Raw genomic sequence first — 14,597 nt, 5'->3', positions numbered from 1 at the left:
ATTTTTCCTAAGAAATTAATTGGAGGGCACCTGGGTGGCTCAGATGGTTAAGCATCTGCCTTCGGCTCAAGTCATGATCTCAGGGTCCTGGGATCGAATCCCACATCGGGCTCCTTGCTTAGCAAGGAGCCTGCTTCTCCCTCTGCCTGCCACTCCCCCTGCTTGTACTCTCCCTCTCTCTCTCCCTCTCTCTCTGGCAAATAAATAAATAAAACCTTTAAAAAAAAAAAAGAAAGAAATTAATTGGAAAATGGAAAAGAAAATGATGCTTATTACAGAGCAGTTTAGGAAAGTAAAATGTTGGAAACATCTTAAATATATACTGATCAAGGATTCATTTAAAATAATTATAAAGGGGCGCCTGGGTGGCTCAGTCATTAAGTGTCTGCCTTCGGCTCAGGTCATGGTCCCAGGGTCCTGGGATCGAGCCCTGCATTGGGCTCCCTGCTGGGCGGGGAGTCTGCTTCTCCCTCTCCCACTCCCCCTGCTTGTGTTCCCTCTCTCGCTGTGTCTCTCTCTGTCAAATAAATAAAATCTTAAATAAATAAACAAAATAATTATATAGATCTAATTACATTTATTGATTTAGGTCCATAATATATTTCTAAGGGGGAAAAAAAGGTTACTGTTTTGTATAAATATATGTATAAAATACCATGCAAAAATGGTATTTTATTCATAAACATGTAGGAGCATACAATTTTTCTTAAAGTACACATACATTTAGAGAAAAAAGGGGACTAATTTTTATCAAAATATTAACTTATCTCTTGGGGTAAGATTCTTTTTTTTTTTTTTTTAAAGAGACAGAGAGGAAAATGGCAGAGGGGGAGAGGGAGAATCCTAAGCAGGCTCCACGCTCGGCGCAGAGCCAGACTCGAGGCTCGATCTCACAACCCTGAGATCAGGACCCGAGCCAAAATCAAGAGCCAGACACCCAACCGACTGGGCCACCCAGGCGCCGCCCCTCTCAGGGGTACGATTCTGAATGAGCTCTACTCTCTATGTGATACTTCTCTGAATTGTCTGAGCTCTTTATTATTTGTATTATCGAAAAGCAATAATTTCATCTTAGGAAAAAATTCAAACTACTTTTTAAAGTCATTTTAAACACAGTATATTCTTCCATCAAAACAATGAAATCAACTGTAGCTGGATGGTTTTCTTTATTCTCTCTATGGGCTAATTTATTAGTCACTAATAATCCAGTTGATTACTGAGGAATAACCTCGGTTTGGTGATATTAATGAATGTGAATTATTGTTCAATACAAACAAAAACTTATTTTCTAAACACACTGGAATGAACTATATTTGCACGTAAGTCTTTTTAGTAAGCTCACAGTTAGCCAAGGTCAGGGTGGGATATGGAAGGCACCATTACATGAAATCCACAGACAACCCTGCAACCTCACTTTAGCCAATTACAGCTTCGCCATAAATTCTGTCCTCAGAACTATTGACAAGTAATTTACGCACCCTCTAACTTCCTCAACATTTGATTGATGACCAGCATGCATAAACAAAAACCTGTGGGGCTGGGTGCTGGCTAAAGCTGTCCCCAACCCACTCTCACCCTGCCCTGCACCTGCCACCCAGTCCCAGAGAGGGTGAAGTATCCTTTGAGGCCAGGCCTCCATCAATCACGCCTGGGGAGGACCAGGATCAGCAGTTCTGGCAGAAGATGAGAGGAGGAAGGGTTTTGTGGGTCCCGGAGCTTCCACAATTCCCACAGAAACAATGTTATAAATTGGATTCAGGTTTCAGGCCGGCCCTCTGAAGGCGTGAGATGGGTGAACAGTAAGTTTTTCTCCACTGTGAATGATAATTCACATCCATCTTACATCACAAGACACTACGGGTGGTATTTGTTACTTCAATAATCAGATTGATCACAACACCGCCGCAAACAGCTAATTAAGTGAGTGTGTGAAAGAGGTCAAGGGAATTATAACGCACACTGCTTCGGTGTTCATTCCACGGTCTTCTAAATGACAATGCTCTTCTATGCCTCAAAATCCACCAAGAACCAGTGTAAAAGCCCCAAGTCAAGGGCACCATCAGGCCAAGAAAAGGAATGACAGCACAATACAATTCTTTTCCTCCCAATTGGTGAGAAGAACAATTTTTCTTAAGAAAATGTCCTTTTACCACTTCCAGGCAGTACAGTAACTCCAACTAGACAAAACGACGCTGCTCGTAGCGGCGCCTGTGAACCTGGTCTCACAAAGGCACAGAAGTGCTTTCCCACGGCTGCTGTGGGTTACCCTGAAGTGTTCAGACGAACTCAGGTTAGGTATGATTCAGAATCAGGAGGCCAGGGTACCTGCCCACAGACGCAGCGAACAATGTAACAAACATCCCAGTAAAGTTAAGGCACCGAGTTCTATTAGTTTCAGATAAACAATACAGTGATTCAACAGTTCTGCATGTTAGTGCTCATCAAGACAGGTTGTACTCTGAACTCCTCCACCTACTTCACTCGTCCCCCACCCACCACCCCTCTGCTAACCACTGAACAGTATTTTTGAAGGATACAATTATATCGTTGCAGAGAAAGTTTCCTTTGAAAACAAATCACAATTTGTGAATGGGATTAATAATCACACTTACCTCGTTAGCTAGGACTTGAGAGTACTCGATGTCCAGTTCATACAGCGTTTCAATGTGATCGCTGGTAAACGCTATTGGAACCAAAAGAATGTTCTTCCTCCCCCTCTCACAAAGCCCTTTGATAGTCTCATCTGTTTGAGGGCCCAGCCAGGGCATCGGACCAACCTGTGAGAAAGGAGGATGGAAGGCACACCACGGCCCACTGCCCCGGACACACACACACAACACCACTCCCAGGAAGAGCGAGGGCCACGCTTTACATCTGCGTTAGTGGGTTTTGATATTTCTATACTAAGCTTGAATCCTTCTTGAAGTTGGCATAATATAAATAAATCACAATTTCTGTCATTACAACTAAAAATAATACATTAAATCAATGAAATTCAACTAGTCACTTGATTTCCCCTCCATTTCACCTGCTTGCAGAGTTCCTTCTGCTCATGGTGAGCCACCAGGTTATAGAACATTCTGTGTATATGAAAGAGCCAAACCTAATCATTTTATAAGTAAGTCCTAAAATAGACGTCCTCAGAATTGCTGACTGCCCGCAAGCATGTGGAAACCACCTACCTTAGACTGCCAAACCAGTCGGTAGGGATTGGAGTAAGCCAGCTTATCCATGACTCTCTGCACAGTGGCACCCACCTCCTGAGGATACGGGTCCCCTCTGTTGACCACCTGCAGCAGAGACACATGGGTGTTCAGTCGCCAACACTGTGAACGGTTCTAAGAGCCTCAGGCTGTGCAGTGAGGTGGTGTGAGCTGGGGACCGGAGTCTCCCCTTCTGTCTTCTGCACTAATGATGGTATAATCTGAGCTCAACTGCCAAACTTCCTTGGATCCATTTCCTCGTGGGCCAAAGGACACCGCACTCACGCATCTCTAAGTACCTAGGAATATGTCAGATTCTACATCCATGTTATTCACGAGAGACTGACAACGTCCAACGAGGGAGGATGGATCTCTCCGTTCCCCCATCTGAAATAGGGAAGGAGGAATTGAGAGTGCTGTATGGATGGCGTACGGACCTACTGAATCCATGGGGCCCACTCAACACAAGGGCAAGTGCTAGTGGAGTAAGAGAGGGGAGAGGCAGCACGTGGGTTCAGACTCCAGACTCCTCGAGAATACCACCTGTGCCTTCTAATCCCTTTCCTCTCCCCACGTCCCCCACAGCAATGGACTGCAAGGCGAGCACTGCACCTCGAACGTCTGGTGACCGGTCCTGACACAACAGCGTGATAATACTCTTAAGAATGTTCAACGGGAATTTTATTTTTACTGCTTTAACGTTTAGCTGTGTACAATCTCCCTAACCCCTTACACAGCATGATTGCTCCCCATACCATTTATTATCTCCTAACATACTGTACTATTTTCTTCTGTACTATGGTTATTATTTGTCCCCCACCCCCCCTCTCTGGGGGCAAAGACTTCTGTCTATTTTGTTCATTCCCGTATCCTACGACAGTGGAGGGAACAGTGCTTAGAATATAGTGGATAGAACAGTGCTCAATAAATATTGTTGAAATAAAATACTGATAAACCATTTTATGATACGACTAAAAGACCACTAGAAACCTAAATATAGAATGAATGAGGGAAACAGAAGTTGCCATTAGAACAACACAGAAATAATTGCTATAGGCAAGATCTCCTGAAGGATGCTAAAATCGGTGGGCAAAAGTCGAGGAACAAGACAACATTTTCATGGTCTCAAAGTATCTCACCTAAGATATTTTAAAATCACAAGGAGAAAAACGGTAACTTTACATGTACAATCCAGCAGATACCACCTTAGACAAATGGCCAGGGATCACGTCACCAGTGGTAGGACGTTTGTCATCATGTACCATGCACTGAGAAGGACAGATCACTCTGGAGTGTTCTTCCCAGTATTGCAGAGCCGCAATCGAATCATGGGAAAATACCTGACGGATCCAAGTGCAAGAGCGTGCTACCAAACAACCGATATTCCACTAAATCATTCTTCAAAAATATCAAGGTCATGAAAGACAGGGAAAGCATGAGGGCTGTCACAGACTGGGGCATAACTGAGAAGACGGGACAACGAAACGTGACATGGGATGTTGGACCGGATCCCTGAACAAAAAAGGACAACTGTGGACGAAGTGGTGAAATCCGATCGAGCCCGGCCTTTGGCTCCTAGCATTGCACCGCTGTTAGCTTCCTGGTTTGGGTCACTGTGCTATGGTTATGGAGAGGTCAGCAAGAGGAGAAGTTACGGGAAGGATGTATATGTATGTGTATGTATGTATGTATGTATGCATATGAACCCTCTGTACTATTTTTGCAACTTTGTCTAAAGTCTACAATTACTTCCGAATAATAAGTCTTTAAAAAGTCACTAAGGAGGAAAAAGCCATTAGCAGCAAGTGCAGGGGAAAAGAAAAGCCTGCTAGAACAGTCTTCTCCCTTGACTAGCCCTCGTCTTCCCTACCCCTTCCTCATCCTCATGACCTCATGGCCCTCCTCAGTCCCACACAGGACCCTGGGCGACAAAGAAAGCTGGCAGCAGGATGCTCGGTCCCTGAGGGAAAGAAAGGGCAGTGCGGCGGATGGTGAAGGGAAGGGCAAGCAGCACCCGGAACTGTTCACATGGAAAAGGTGCCTCCTCCTCTCCCGGTTCAAAAGCTTCCCCTTCAGACATGGCCTCATCACACCTAGCACGGTTATGAAATGGATGCGGGCAGAGCAGCGGGATAGACATGTGAAGAGGATTTGCATGATACCAGAAGAGAGAATATGAACTTGTTAAAATAAAATAGGCAGGCTTCCAGGGAGAGAAATTCCTCTCCCAAGTCACCTACAGCTGAACCGGCACCTGCTGGGTGGAGATGGAGGAGTGGAAAAGCTTTAAGGGCTCGAGCCCAGTGACCACCAGGTGGCAGTAAAGACCGATTAGAAAAGTGGCCCCAGACACTCAGGTTAACTCCATTAACTCTGGAGTTAAACCCTTAATGACACCTCCAAAGACAATTCTCCGCCTCTCTGGCTTCGAAAGCACTGTTTGGGGGCACAATGATAGTTCTGAGCTGATGAAACCGACGGCTCATTCCATGCACATCTCTGTACCAGCACACTAGCTCGATCATTCTCGTTTGCAAATGTGCAAAGAACTAGGGTACGGACGTGGTATTTTAGCGAACACCAAGTGTAATGTGAGAAACTCAGGAGCAACCAGATCACAACCTGATACACTCCATATTCACTTGCTAAAATGTGGGCTCTAGTCCTAGCAGATCAAAAACTGTCATCAATTCAAACAGCCTCTATCTAGTCTTGACAAAAGAACGGGATGGGAGATAGCTCAGTGTGACTGGAGGCCCTCAGCGCTGGACACTGACCGAAAGATTAGGTGAGCTCCTTCAATGGGGCAGACAAAAGCAGCCTTCCTTTACCTGCCCCATGTACTGAAAACTCCTATTCATGAATACACCTTCCAGTTATTTCAAAGGGGTTTATTAAGACAATATTTATTCACAATATTGTAATTTGAATTAATTATTACTAGGTTTCAAGAAATGAGTCTAGTTAAATGAGCACCTAGGTAAGTCTGAGACGTTAGAACTCATCCTTGCACCAGGCTCAGGATGTTCTAGAAGATGGGTCCCATTTGCACATTCAGAAATCCTCTACTACTAGGTCATCCAACGAAACGCTCTTACTTACAGACATCGGCAGTGAGTGAGCAGAAAACAGAATGACCACCTCACTTCTCTTCTCAAGTGGAAAATGGTCCAGTTCTTTCACTATGTGGTCTGCAAAGCACTGCGGGAACAGCAAGAAAAGAGGATGAGAAGGAGGGGTGGGAAGAAAAGAAACAGAAGGAAAAGAAAGTATGTTTAAAATGAGAGCTAGGACAAAAATCTCCTGGCAACCCTCAAAAACTGGAACTCTCTTTTTAAAAAATTGCAAACAGTACAGTCTCCTCTCGCTTTGGTTCATCATGAAAATGGCTCATAACGGTTTCAGGGGCCTAGGGAATTTGATGGGAAACTTCTAAAGCTCGCTAATGGCTCACTGAAAATGAACGCTCTGGATCTGCTTCCCCTCGGGAGGAACAGGGCACACTTCCAGATGGAGAGAAGACACAGATGGGAAGGAGAAGTTGTTTTAAGACCTCTCATTTGCTCGGTTAGCAGGAAAACAGCTTACAGGCTCTTTCTAAATCTTCCTCAGTTTGGCTTTCAGGCCTATCACATTAAAATACATTAGACACAAATAGTAGAGGAATAAGAAAATACTATTCTATTTTTACGACCTTCTCCTTCTGAGCCCAGTATCCTCCCTGAGTCAGTCTTTGCAACAACCTTCATAACAACAAATGAGAGGTTATACAACTCTCATTAAATTCACAGAGGGGGAAGAGGCGGCCGACATGGGGGCCATTCAGTCACATCTGCGGGACCTGGGCTGCCAGGCAGGCCCCGCCTCCGCCTCCAAAGCTCTGTCCACCAGACCAGTTAATTCCCTCCGTCTAGTTGGCTCTTTCCGATCTACATCAATAGGTGCTGAAATACCCGATGTGAAGAGGCTTTCTTTCATCTTCCACTTTAATCATTCTTCGTCACTTAACTCAGAAAGCAAATGCTACAAAGGACATTAATGGGTCAGCTGACAGAATTGGAATATGAATGTAGATGAGATGAATTTAAGTATTGATGTTAAATTTACTGAAGTTGAATACTGTATCATGGTTATGGAGGAGAAGATCCCTGCTATTTAGGTGTCAAGGGTGGTTTTATAGATATAAGTTACTCTCAGAAGGTTCAGAAGAAAAATGTACACACACACACACACACGAGTGTGCAAATGATAGAGTGGAATAAATGCTAATAATATGTGAATCTAGGCAAAGAGTTGAGTTCCTCTACTATTCTCAGTCTTGTAACTTTTCTGCATGTTTAAACTTATTTCCAAATAGAAAGGTTTTTGAAAAATCATAAAGGATGATTTACCAGAACCACGTACATTTGCTATTTGGTATTTTGGTATATCAGTGGTTGATACTACAAGAGGAGCAAATAATTCCCTAATCAACACGGAGATATTACTAATCTTTCCAAACCCTCAAAATTTGGTGAATAAATGCACTAAGGTACAAGATGGTGCCTAGAGACTTTCCTTTTCAAAATTTAGAATTTATCTACAGAGCAAATGTGGTTATATCTAAATCTTTGTTAGATATGAACAAAACCAGTATTTTCTGGCGGTCTTCGCAGTGCTTGGAAAGAAGGATGCTCAGGAAGGGCCGTGTTTGGACCCACAGCAGCCTGGGTAAGGAGACCCACTGTGAAGCTTACAAGGAGCCTGAGCCTACGTTTACTCCAATTACCGGCAGCTCGTGACACAGCAATATTAGGGATGACAGTAGGGAAATGACAATTTCCAGTAATTACTACCTGTAACAAGTAGAAATGTAGAGTGAGACGTTCTCTTCAGTGTTAAACTGTATTTTTAGTTTCCAATTAGGGTTTGACTTGTTTTTTTTTTTAATTTCTGCTAGATATCCAATCTCCTCGTGTCAGCTCCACGATATGAAGAATAAAACCGGTCTATAAACTTTTGTTTCTAAAAAATTTTAGTATTTTTCCTTTTCTCCTCTCACAAAAGAGCGAGCAGAAACACAATTTGTTCCGGCCTGCAACAGACGCTAAGCCGTCGTCCACACCGAGGAGCCGCGGGCAAGGAAAAGGCGACTTAGATCACCTCCAGTTCGTCTGCGGCATCCTCGATGTGCAATCTCTGCGGAATGAAAGAGCGAGGCGGCTCTGAGCCTTCAATCACACCATCGAGAAGGGCAGATAAATGCCTCTAAAATTCCCTTTCATTTTGTGAACGGAGACTTCCTCAGTTAAGAGACCTTTCCATCTTTCTGCTTCCCCCCTTTTCAAAGGGCTGAATTTTAATGCAAATCTAATTACTCAGTGGATCAGGGCAGGCAGATGCTGTGCAGACCCCTCCGTTCTCTGCTACCACATGTCAGTGCTGACCTGAAACCCCTCGCTCCCAGTCACAGGCCGCCCAGAGCAAACCAGTAGGGGCACATTGGGTCTTTCGTGGCGCTAACTGGACCCAGCAGTACAGCGAAGGGGTGGGGGGCTCTCGGAGTGGAACTACACCTATCCCTAAGGGAAGGCACCTCCTTTTCATTTTTACTTAAAACCGTTTCTCCACCTAAGTGTTAACCCTTGACATCACCGCTGTGCCTGAGGAACAGGGCCTGCTCCGGGGAAGGGCGGGCCTGCTTCTACCGATGTCTAGCCCCACCTAGTGGTGTTAGATTTTAAGTGACTCCAGGCTTTTTAAAAAGATGTTAAATGGGTATTTTGGCAGAGAATGTCCACGGAGTGAAACATAAACTGGATGAAACCTAAATCACTCCATACGTCCCCTACCTAAACTAACTCAAAGGCAGAAACCTCCTCTGACAGAACAAAACTATATTTGTACATTTTAGGGCAATTACCAATACTCCTCTCATGTACAAATGGCAAAAAAGTATATGGCAACACCAATTCAAAGCTATTGGCTTTTGATTTATAGTTTTAACTGATTCTCCAAAAACCAAGCATCTGTTCATAGAAATATTATAAATACAATGGCATGGGAGAAATCTGAAATTTCTTCTAATATGACTTTCTCAACTGAAATGTTAAATCTAGTTTCATGTCAGAACAAGTAGATTCAGTACCTTGAAAAATTTTAAAACCTATTGTCATTTTATTTATTTATTTTTTAAAGATTTTATTTATTTATTTGTCAGAGAGAGAGACAGAACACAAACAGGGGGAGAGGCAGGCAGAGGGACAAGAAGGCTCCCCGCCGAGCAAGTAGCCCGATGTGGGACTCGATCCCGGGACCCTGGGATCATGACCTGAGCTGAAGGCAGCCGCTCAACCGACTGAGCCACCCAGGCGTCCCAGCCTTTTGTCATTTTAAAGGATTTAGAAAATACAGGATCTGTCGGGCACTCAATATATAAATGTAAATTAATGGAAACACTCTGTATAATCTTTCATGTCCTGGTTATTGGGAAACACGAAACTCAAAACATAATTCTGCTCTAGTTTGTAACTAACAGTGTTAATCCAAAGAAAGACTCTAACCTTTAATTATTACATTTATTTTCTCTTGTCATAACAAGTCGAGTCTCTAATACCTTTTTTTTTTTAAATCCCAGCACACAATTTAAGCAAGAGAATGGGAAGGCTCAGAAGGACGCCACAAACTAGTCAGGGACAAGAACCTGACCCACCCCAGCAGCTGGGCCGACGGGGGCTGTGGGCAGTGGCTGGCTTACCTGAATGAGGAGGGGGTGTGTGGGCCACCTGTCAATGGTGCTCCACTTCATCCCAGGCTTCTTTCCCACTTGGTTATAGTATCTGTAAATGGCATTTAAGCTGCTGCCTGAAAAATACAGGGGACCACTTAGTAGACGCGTGTTGATGATAGTGAAAATGAAAAACAGACTAGTAAAGGCAGTAAGTTCGAAATAGGTAACCGTTTCTATACTGAATTGGTCTAATTACAATCATTTCAACGCTCTAAAATGCAGATAGATTTAACTAACCTGCAAATGAAGATCACTAAAAAGCAATCAATTGCAATGGCCTTTCAAAGACGAGTGAGGCCATTTCTAGTGAGAAAGACAATGGTAGAGGATTTATGAAATATAAGCCGCCGCTATTTGCAGGAACCAAGTCTAACAACTGAAAGCATGTTAATTTTTTCCCCCATTACGAAGGTAATCAACCCCAGCAGGAAATGAAGGGGATGGGGAAGAAAGGAAGAAAGAAACTGGCCATGATCCAGCTAATACAGCGATCGTGTTACTCTAGCCGAGTTCTTTCCTATTATTTTCCTGTACAGCTGTTTTGTTTCACAAAGTTGTAATTTTAGCACATATGCAATTCTGTATCCTGAGCACTTGGCATATTTTTATTTATTATTATGAGATGCATATTTTCTACCTTACAATAAAAGCTTTATAGCTATCTTTTTAAATGACTTGTTGATAAGAAGACTAGCTTATTTAGATTTGCATGAGCGTTCTCTATTATTACCTGCTTCTACAAGATTGTCATCATTCCCCAGAATAAGTTAAATGGATAGCAAATCCTTACGAGTAACCTAACAGAACTTGTATTTTTAACCAAGAGGTCAAAATCACGAAAATTCAACGACTGAAGGAAGACAGATGGTGCCAACCCAATGGAACTTCTTCCTGGCCGAGGGGAGCTGGCGTGTGCAACTAATCCTAACACGGAGCCTCTTTCTCAATCTTAACATAGGGCAAATGTTCCAAAACATTTCCCTGCTTCCCAACAGCAACGCACTGGTTTCTGTAACAATGAGGACTGTTAATCTGATAGGTCTCCAGATTAAAATACGAGCCGGGATACAGCCCATAGTTAAATCAAATGTACATTTAGCCTAAAACTTAATTTTCAAAAAGATAAAGGAGTTCCATTCCGGAAAACAATGAGTCAGATAAATCCAAACTGAGTCCACTGCAGGTTCGAAAACAATCTCTCCAGAAATCAGAGTCAGCAGCATATTCATACCGCAAGCCACACTGCACAGGCGAATATCGTCTTTAGGATTTTTGAAGCCACAAAAGGACTTCTGGAAGCCACATTAGCTCTTCTGGGTCACTCAGAAACATTTGATCAACTACCCAAAGTAGTAATGAAGGGGAAAATAGAACTAAAACAACTGCATGTGATTGGTACACAGGATATACCTCTCTGCTCCAACGAGTGTCTAAATGATACAACAGGTAAACAACACTCTCGCGGCCTCACAGAATGGAAGTGCTTTCCAAAGGCTTTTGAATCTCTGAGTGCAGATCACCTGCCCTTTCACGTGAGATGGACCAGGGAACAGCCCCACAGACGCCGACACGTGAGGCCCACTGGTAGAGTCAGCTGTGAAACGAAACCCAGGCAATCCTCTGTCACACAAATAACCATCTTCTTAACTTGTCTAATTTTGAGAGCAGACATCTGCAGTTGGGGTATATATATATTTTTTAAGATTTTATTTATTTCTTTGAAAGAGAGCGAGAGAGAGAGCGCACAAGCAGGGGGAAGAGCAGAGGGAGAGGGACAGGCAGACTCTGCACTGAGCGTGGAGCCTGACTCGGGGCTTGATCCCACGACCCTGAGATCATGACCTGAGCTGAAATCAAGAGTCGGACGCTCAACGGACTGAGCCACCCAGGCACACCTACATTTGAGGTATATTTTTTAAAGCAAGGCAAAGGTATGCTTAGAAATTTATAAAATCTGATTCCTTCTCCAATAACACATTAGCAGGCATTGTGAGTTGTAGAGGTACATTTCCAAAAGAAGTCAAAACTCAAACTCTTGAGGGTGTCTGAGAACTCAGGCATTTTCACAGGGGCTCTGAACAAACATTTGAGGCACACAACAGGCTTGGAACATGTCCTCTGACAGCCTTTTGTTTCTCTTTATAATTATAGAAACAATATGCACTAACATCCAAAAGCAATTTGGGAGTCAAAACGTGCTGAGCCCAATCCTTGAAATAGAATGCAAACAAATGTATGTGTGAGTAGAAGCTTTACCTATTACCAGTGCTACAGAGAAGGGCAAAACTGATTATTCTCCTGCTCCAGTTAAATATATAGGAAACAACACGCAGTAATATTTTCCCAAATCTAGAACACTGAGAGAAGTTTACAAAGCGAACCTCAAGCTGGGCTTTGGTTTACCCAGTAAACCAACCCATAAATAAAGTGTAGCACAAAACATACCAGTATTTCTCGTACTACCTAGGCACCTCTGCTTTCAAAATGGAAACTGCGATCACCTTTGCTACGTTACTGAGAATATGAGGGTTGCCATAAAAATGGGGTTTAGTATGCAAACATAAAAAGTGGCTTAACGTTCATCACTGAGCTGTTACACAACTGCATTAAAGCACTGAGCACGAGGGGCAACCGCCTTCCACCCACCGTTTGTAATTCTCAGCCGATTGGCCTATGACTCAAGGGACAGATGAACCGTGAGATTTCAAATGGACAGACCTGCACTCTCGTGTTTAAAGAAGCAGACAGGCTGGATTTGCCATTCAAATGGAAAATGATTTATCCTTCGCTTCCGCGCTCAGGTGCCCCGGCGAGGGCGGCCAGGGCCCGGCATCCCCGCCCTCCCACCGTCCAGGGGAAGCCTTACCTGTCGTGGAGCAGCTGTACTGGGGGTACTGCGTGAAGGCAATAGCCCTCTCTACCCCGTCTCTCTCCATCTCTTCAATTGCTTCTTCTGTTAAAGGATGGACGTACCGGAATCCAATATAGTATTTGTGAGGGGCTATTAGGAAGCATGTGTGGAAAGGAGAAAGTATTAATCTTTATATAGATTCCTCGGAGTCACCAAACATCATGCAAAGCCCAGAACAAAGAACAGTTAACCTAATTTCCTGTGAGGCTGATAATGTTTAGGCTAAGTTTAGAATATTCCTCGGATCTTATCCAGTCTTCGCTAGTGCCTGGACTTTTCACCACTATTTTCTGGGATCAACCTCCTCCCACCCCCAACACACACACCTTTACCGAGCACAGTGGTTTTTAAAACTCAAATGTCTTTTCTTTATTCTCTGCTCTTGACTGAGATAAGAGAGACTCAAAGGAAGGAAGGAAAGAACTAGCACTTACTCTTGAAATGTAACCTCCTCTGATGTACCAGATACCGTGGTGGCCACTTTGCTCGTATTTTTTCTTTCATTTAAACCTCATTTTTCAGATAAAGAAACTGAAACTCTCCAAGGTTAATGAACCTGCCCAAAGTCACACCTAGCAGACGGTGGAGCTGAAATTGAATGTGGGTCTCACCCCTCCCAAGCCGGTGCCCCCTCCAGGCCCCACAGCCTGCTTCCACCACCTGGGTTCCCTCCTGCTCCCTCAGACCCCAGGTCACCTGGGTAAGCTCTGGGGTACTCAACAACCATTCAGGGATAACAAACGATTGTAATGATTCTCCTCATTTAATAGATGAAAGAAACCCAACAACAAAGCTTAAATTGGAGGCACTGATTCGGATTTGAAATAACAGCCCAAGTCGGTGTGTACCCATGCCTTCCTTCCCCACGCATTCCTCACAAACCCCTTCTCCTATCCCTCCTTTGTCCTTCTCCGCCTTCTTGTCCTGGATCTTAAAAGCACCCACCACCACACAATTTCTTAGGCATTTAGAAAATCATAAAACTGAAAGTCTCCTGTCATTTCACAGGACAAAGCTAACTCCCACTCAGGGATGGCGCTGAGAATACGCAACATAAATGTTAAGTCGTAACAGAACCAAGATGATGCTACTGTCCCAGTGTGAGCAGGGGCTGCCACCAAGTACGGGACATGAAACAGCCACAAGAAATGTTTAGGCTGAAGTGAAGGAAAAGGTAACGTGTTCACTGTTGGTGTGTCTGTGTAAACCACGCCTCGGTGACGGGACACGGGGAACGGGCAAGCAGGGGCACACGTTCCCAAGGACAGGAGCGGACATGGGAAGGAGAGAGAGGCGTGCATGTGTGTGGGAAGGACAGGCTGCTCTGGTAGTCTCTGGCTGGGGACCACAAAAAGAGGAAGGAAGGGGCATACGGAGAATCATTTTCGTCAGTCTGTCCCTCCAGGCCACCAATTTTATGTTCTCTTGTGTAAAATGACGAACTGCAGTTAAAATACACCAGAATGCCCGATGCAGTAAGCAAAGTCCAAATGACTGACTGACCGAGAAGATTACAACGTGGTTCACCCCAAACTGCCAACTGTCATGCTCCCAAGTCCCTGCCTGAGGAGCTCTGGGGGACCTAAGCTGAGGCTGAAGTGGGATTTGCCTTCTAATCTATTCTCCTGAGACAATCTTATTACTAGATTGCTGCGGTAAGATCCTCCAATGCTACAAGCCAACCAGCTTCTGGCATTCTCTTTCCACCTTTGGA

At 44.0% G+C, this 14,597-nt stretch overlaps 1 protein-coding gene across 1 annotated transcript in view; it reads right to left on the bottom strand.

Moving 5' to 3' along the window:
• Positions 1–14,597, bottom strand: part of FECH (ferrochelatase) — a 34,065-nt gene that overhangs the window by 3,448 nt on the left and 16,020 nt on the right. The window contains exons 5-9 of the mRNA XM_032422739.1: positions 12,839–12,973; positions 9,940–10,046; positions 6,306–6,404; positions 3,183–3,290; positions 2,613–2,777 (exon numbers count right to left, since the gene is read on the bottom strand). Of these exons, the coding sequence (XP_032278630.1) occupies positions 2,613–2,777; positions 3,183–3,290; positions 6,306–6,404; positions 9,940–10,046; positions 12,839–12,973 (614 nt within the window). The remainder of the gene's footprint in view (positions 1–2,612; positions 2,778–3,182; positions 3,291–6,305; positions 6,405–9,939; positions 10,047–12,838; positions 12,974–14,597) is intronic.

This window comes from Phoca vitulina, unplaced genomic scaffold (assembly GCF_004348235.1).
Source record: "Phoca vitulina isolate PV1807 unplaced genomic scaffold, GSC_HSeal_1.0 scaffold27, whole genome shotgun sequence".
Classification (NCBI taxonomy): Eukaryota; Metazoa; Chordata; class Mammalia; order Carnivora; family Phocidae; genus Phoca; species Phoca vitulina.
This window is presented reverse-complemented; position numbering and strand designations above follow the sequence as displayed.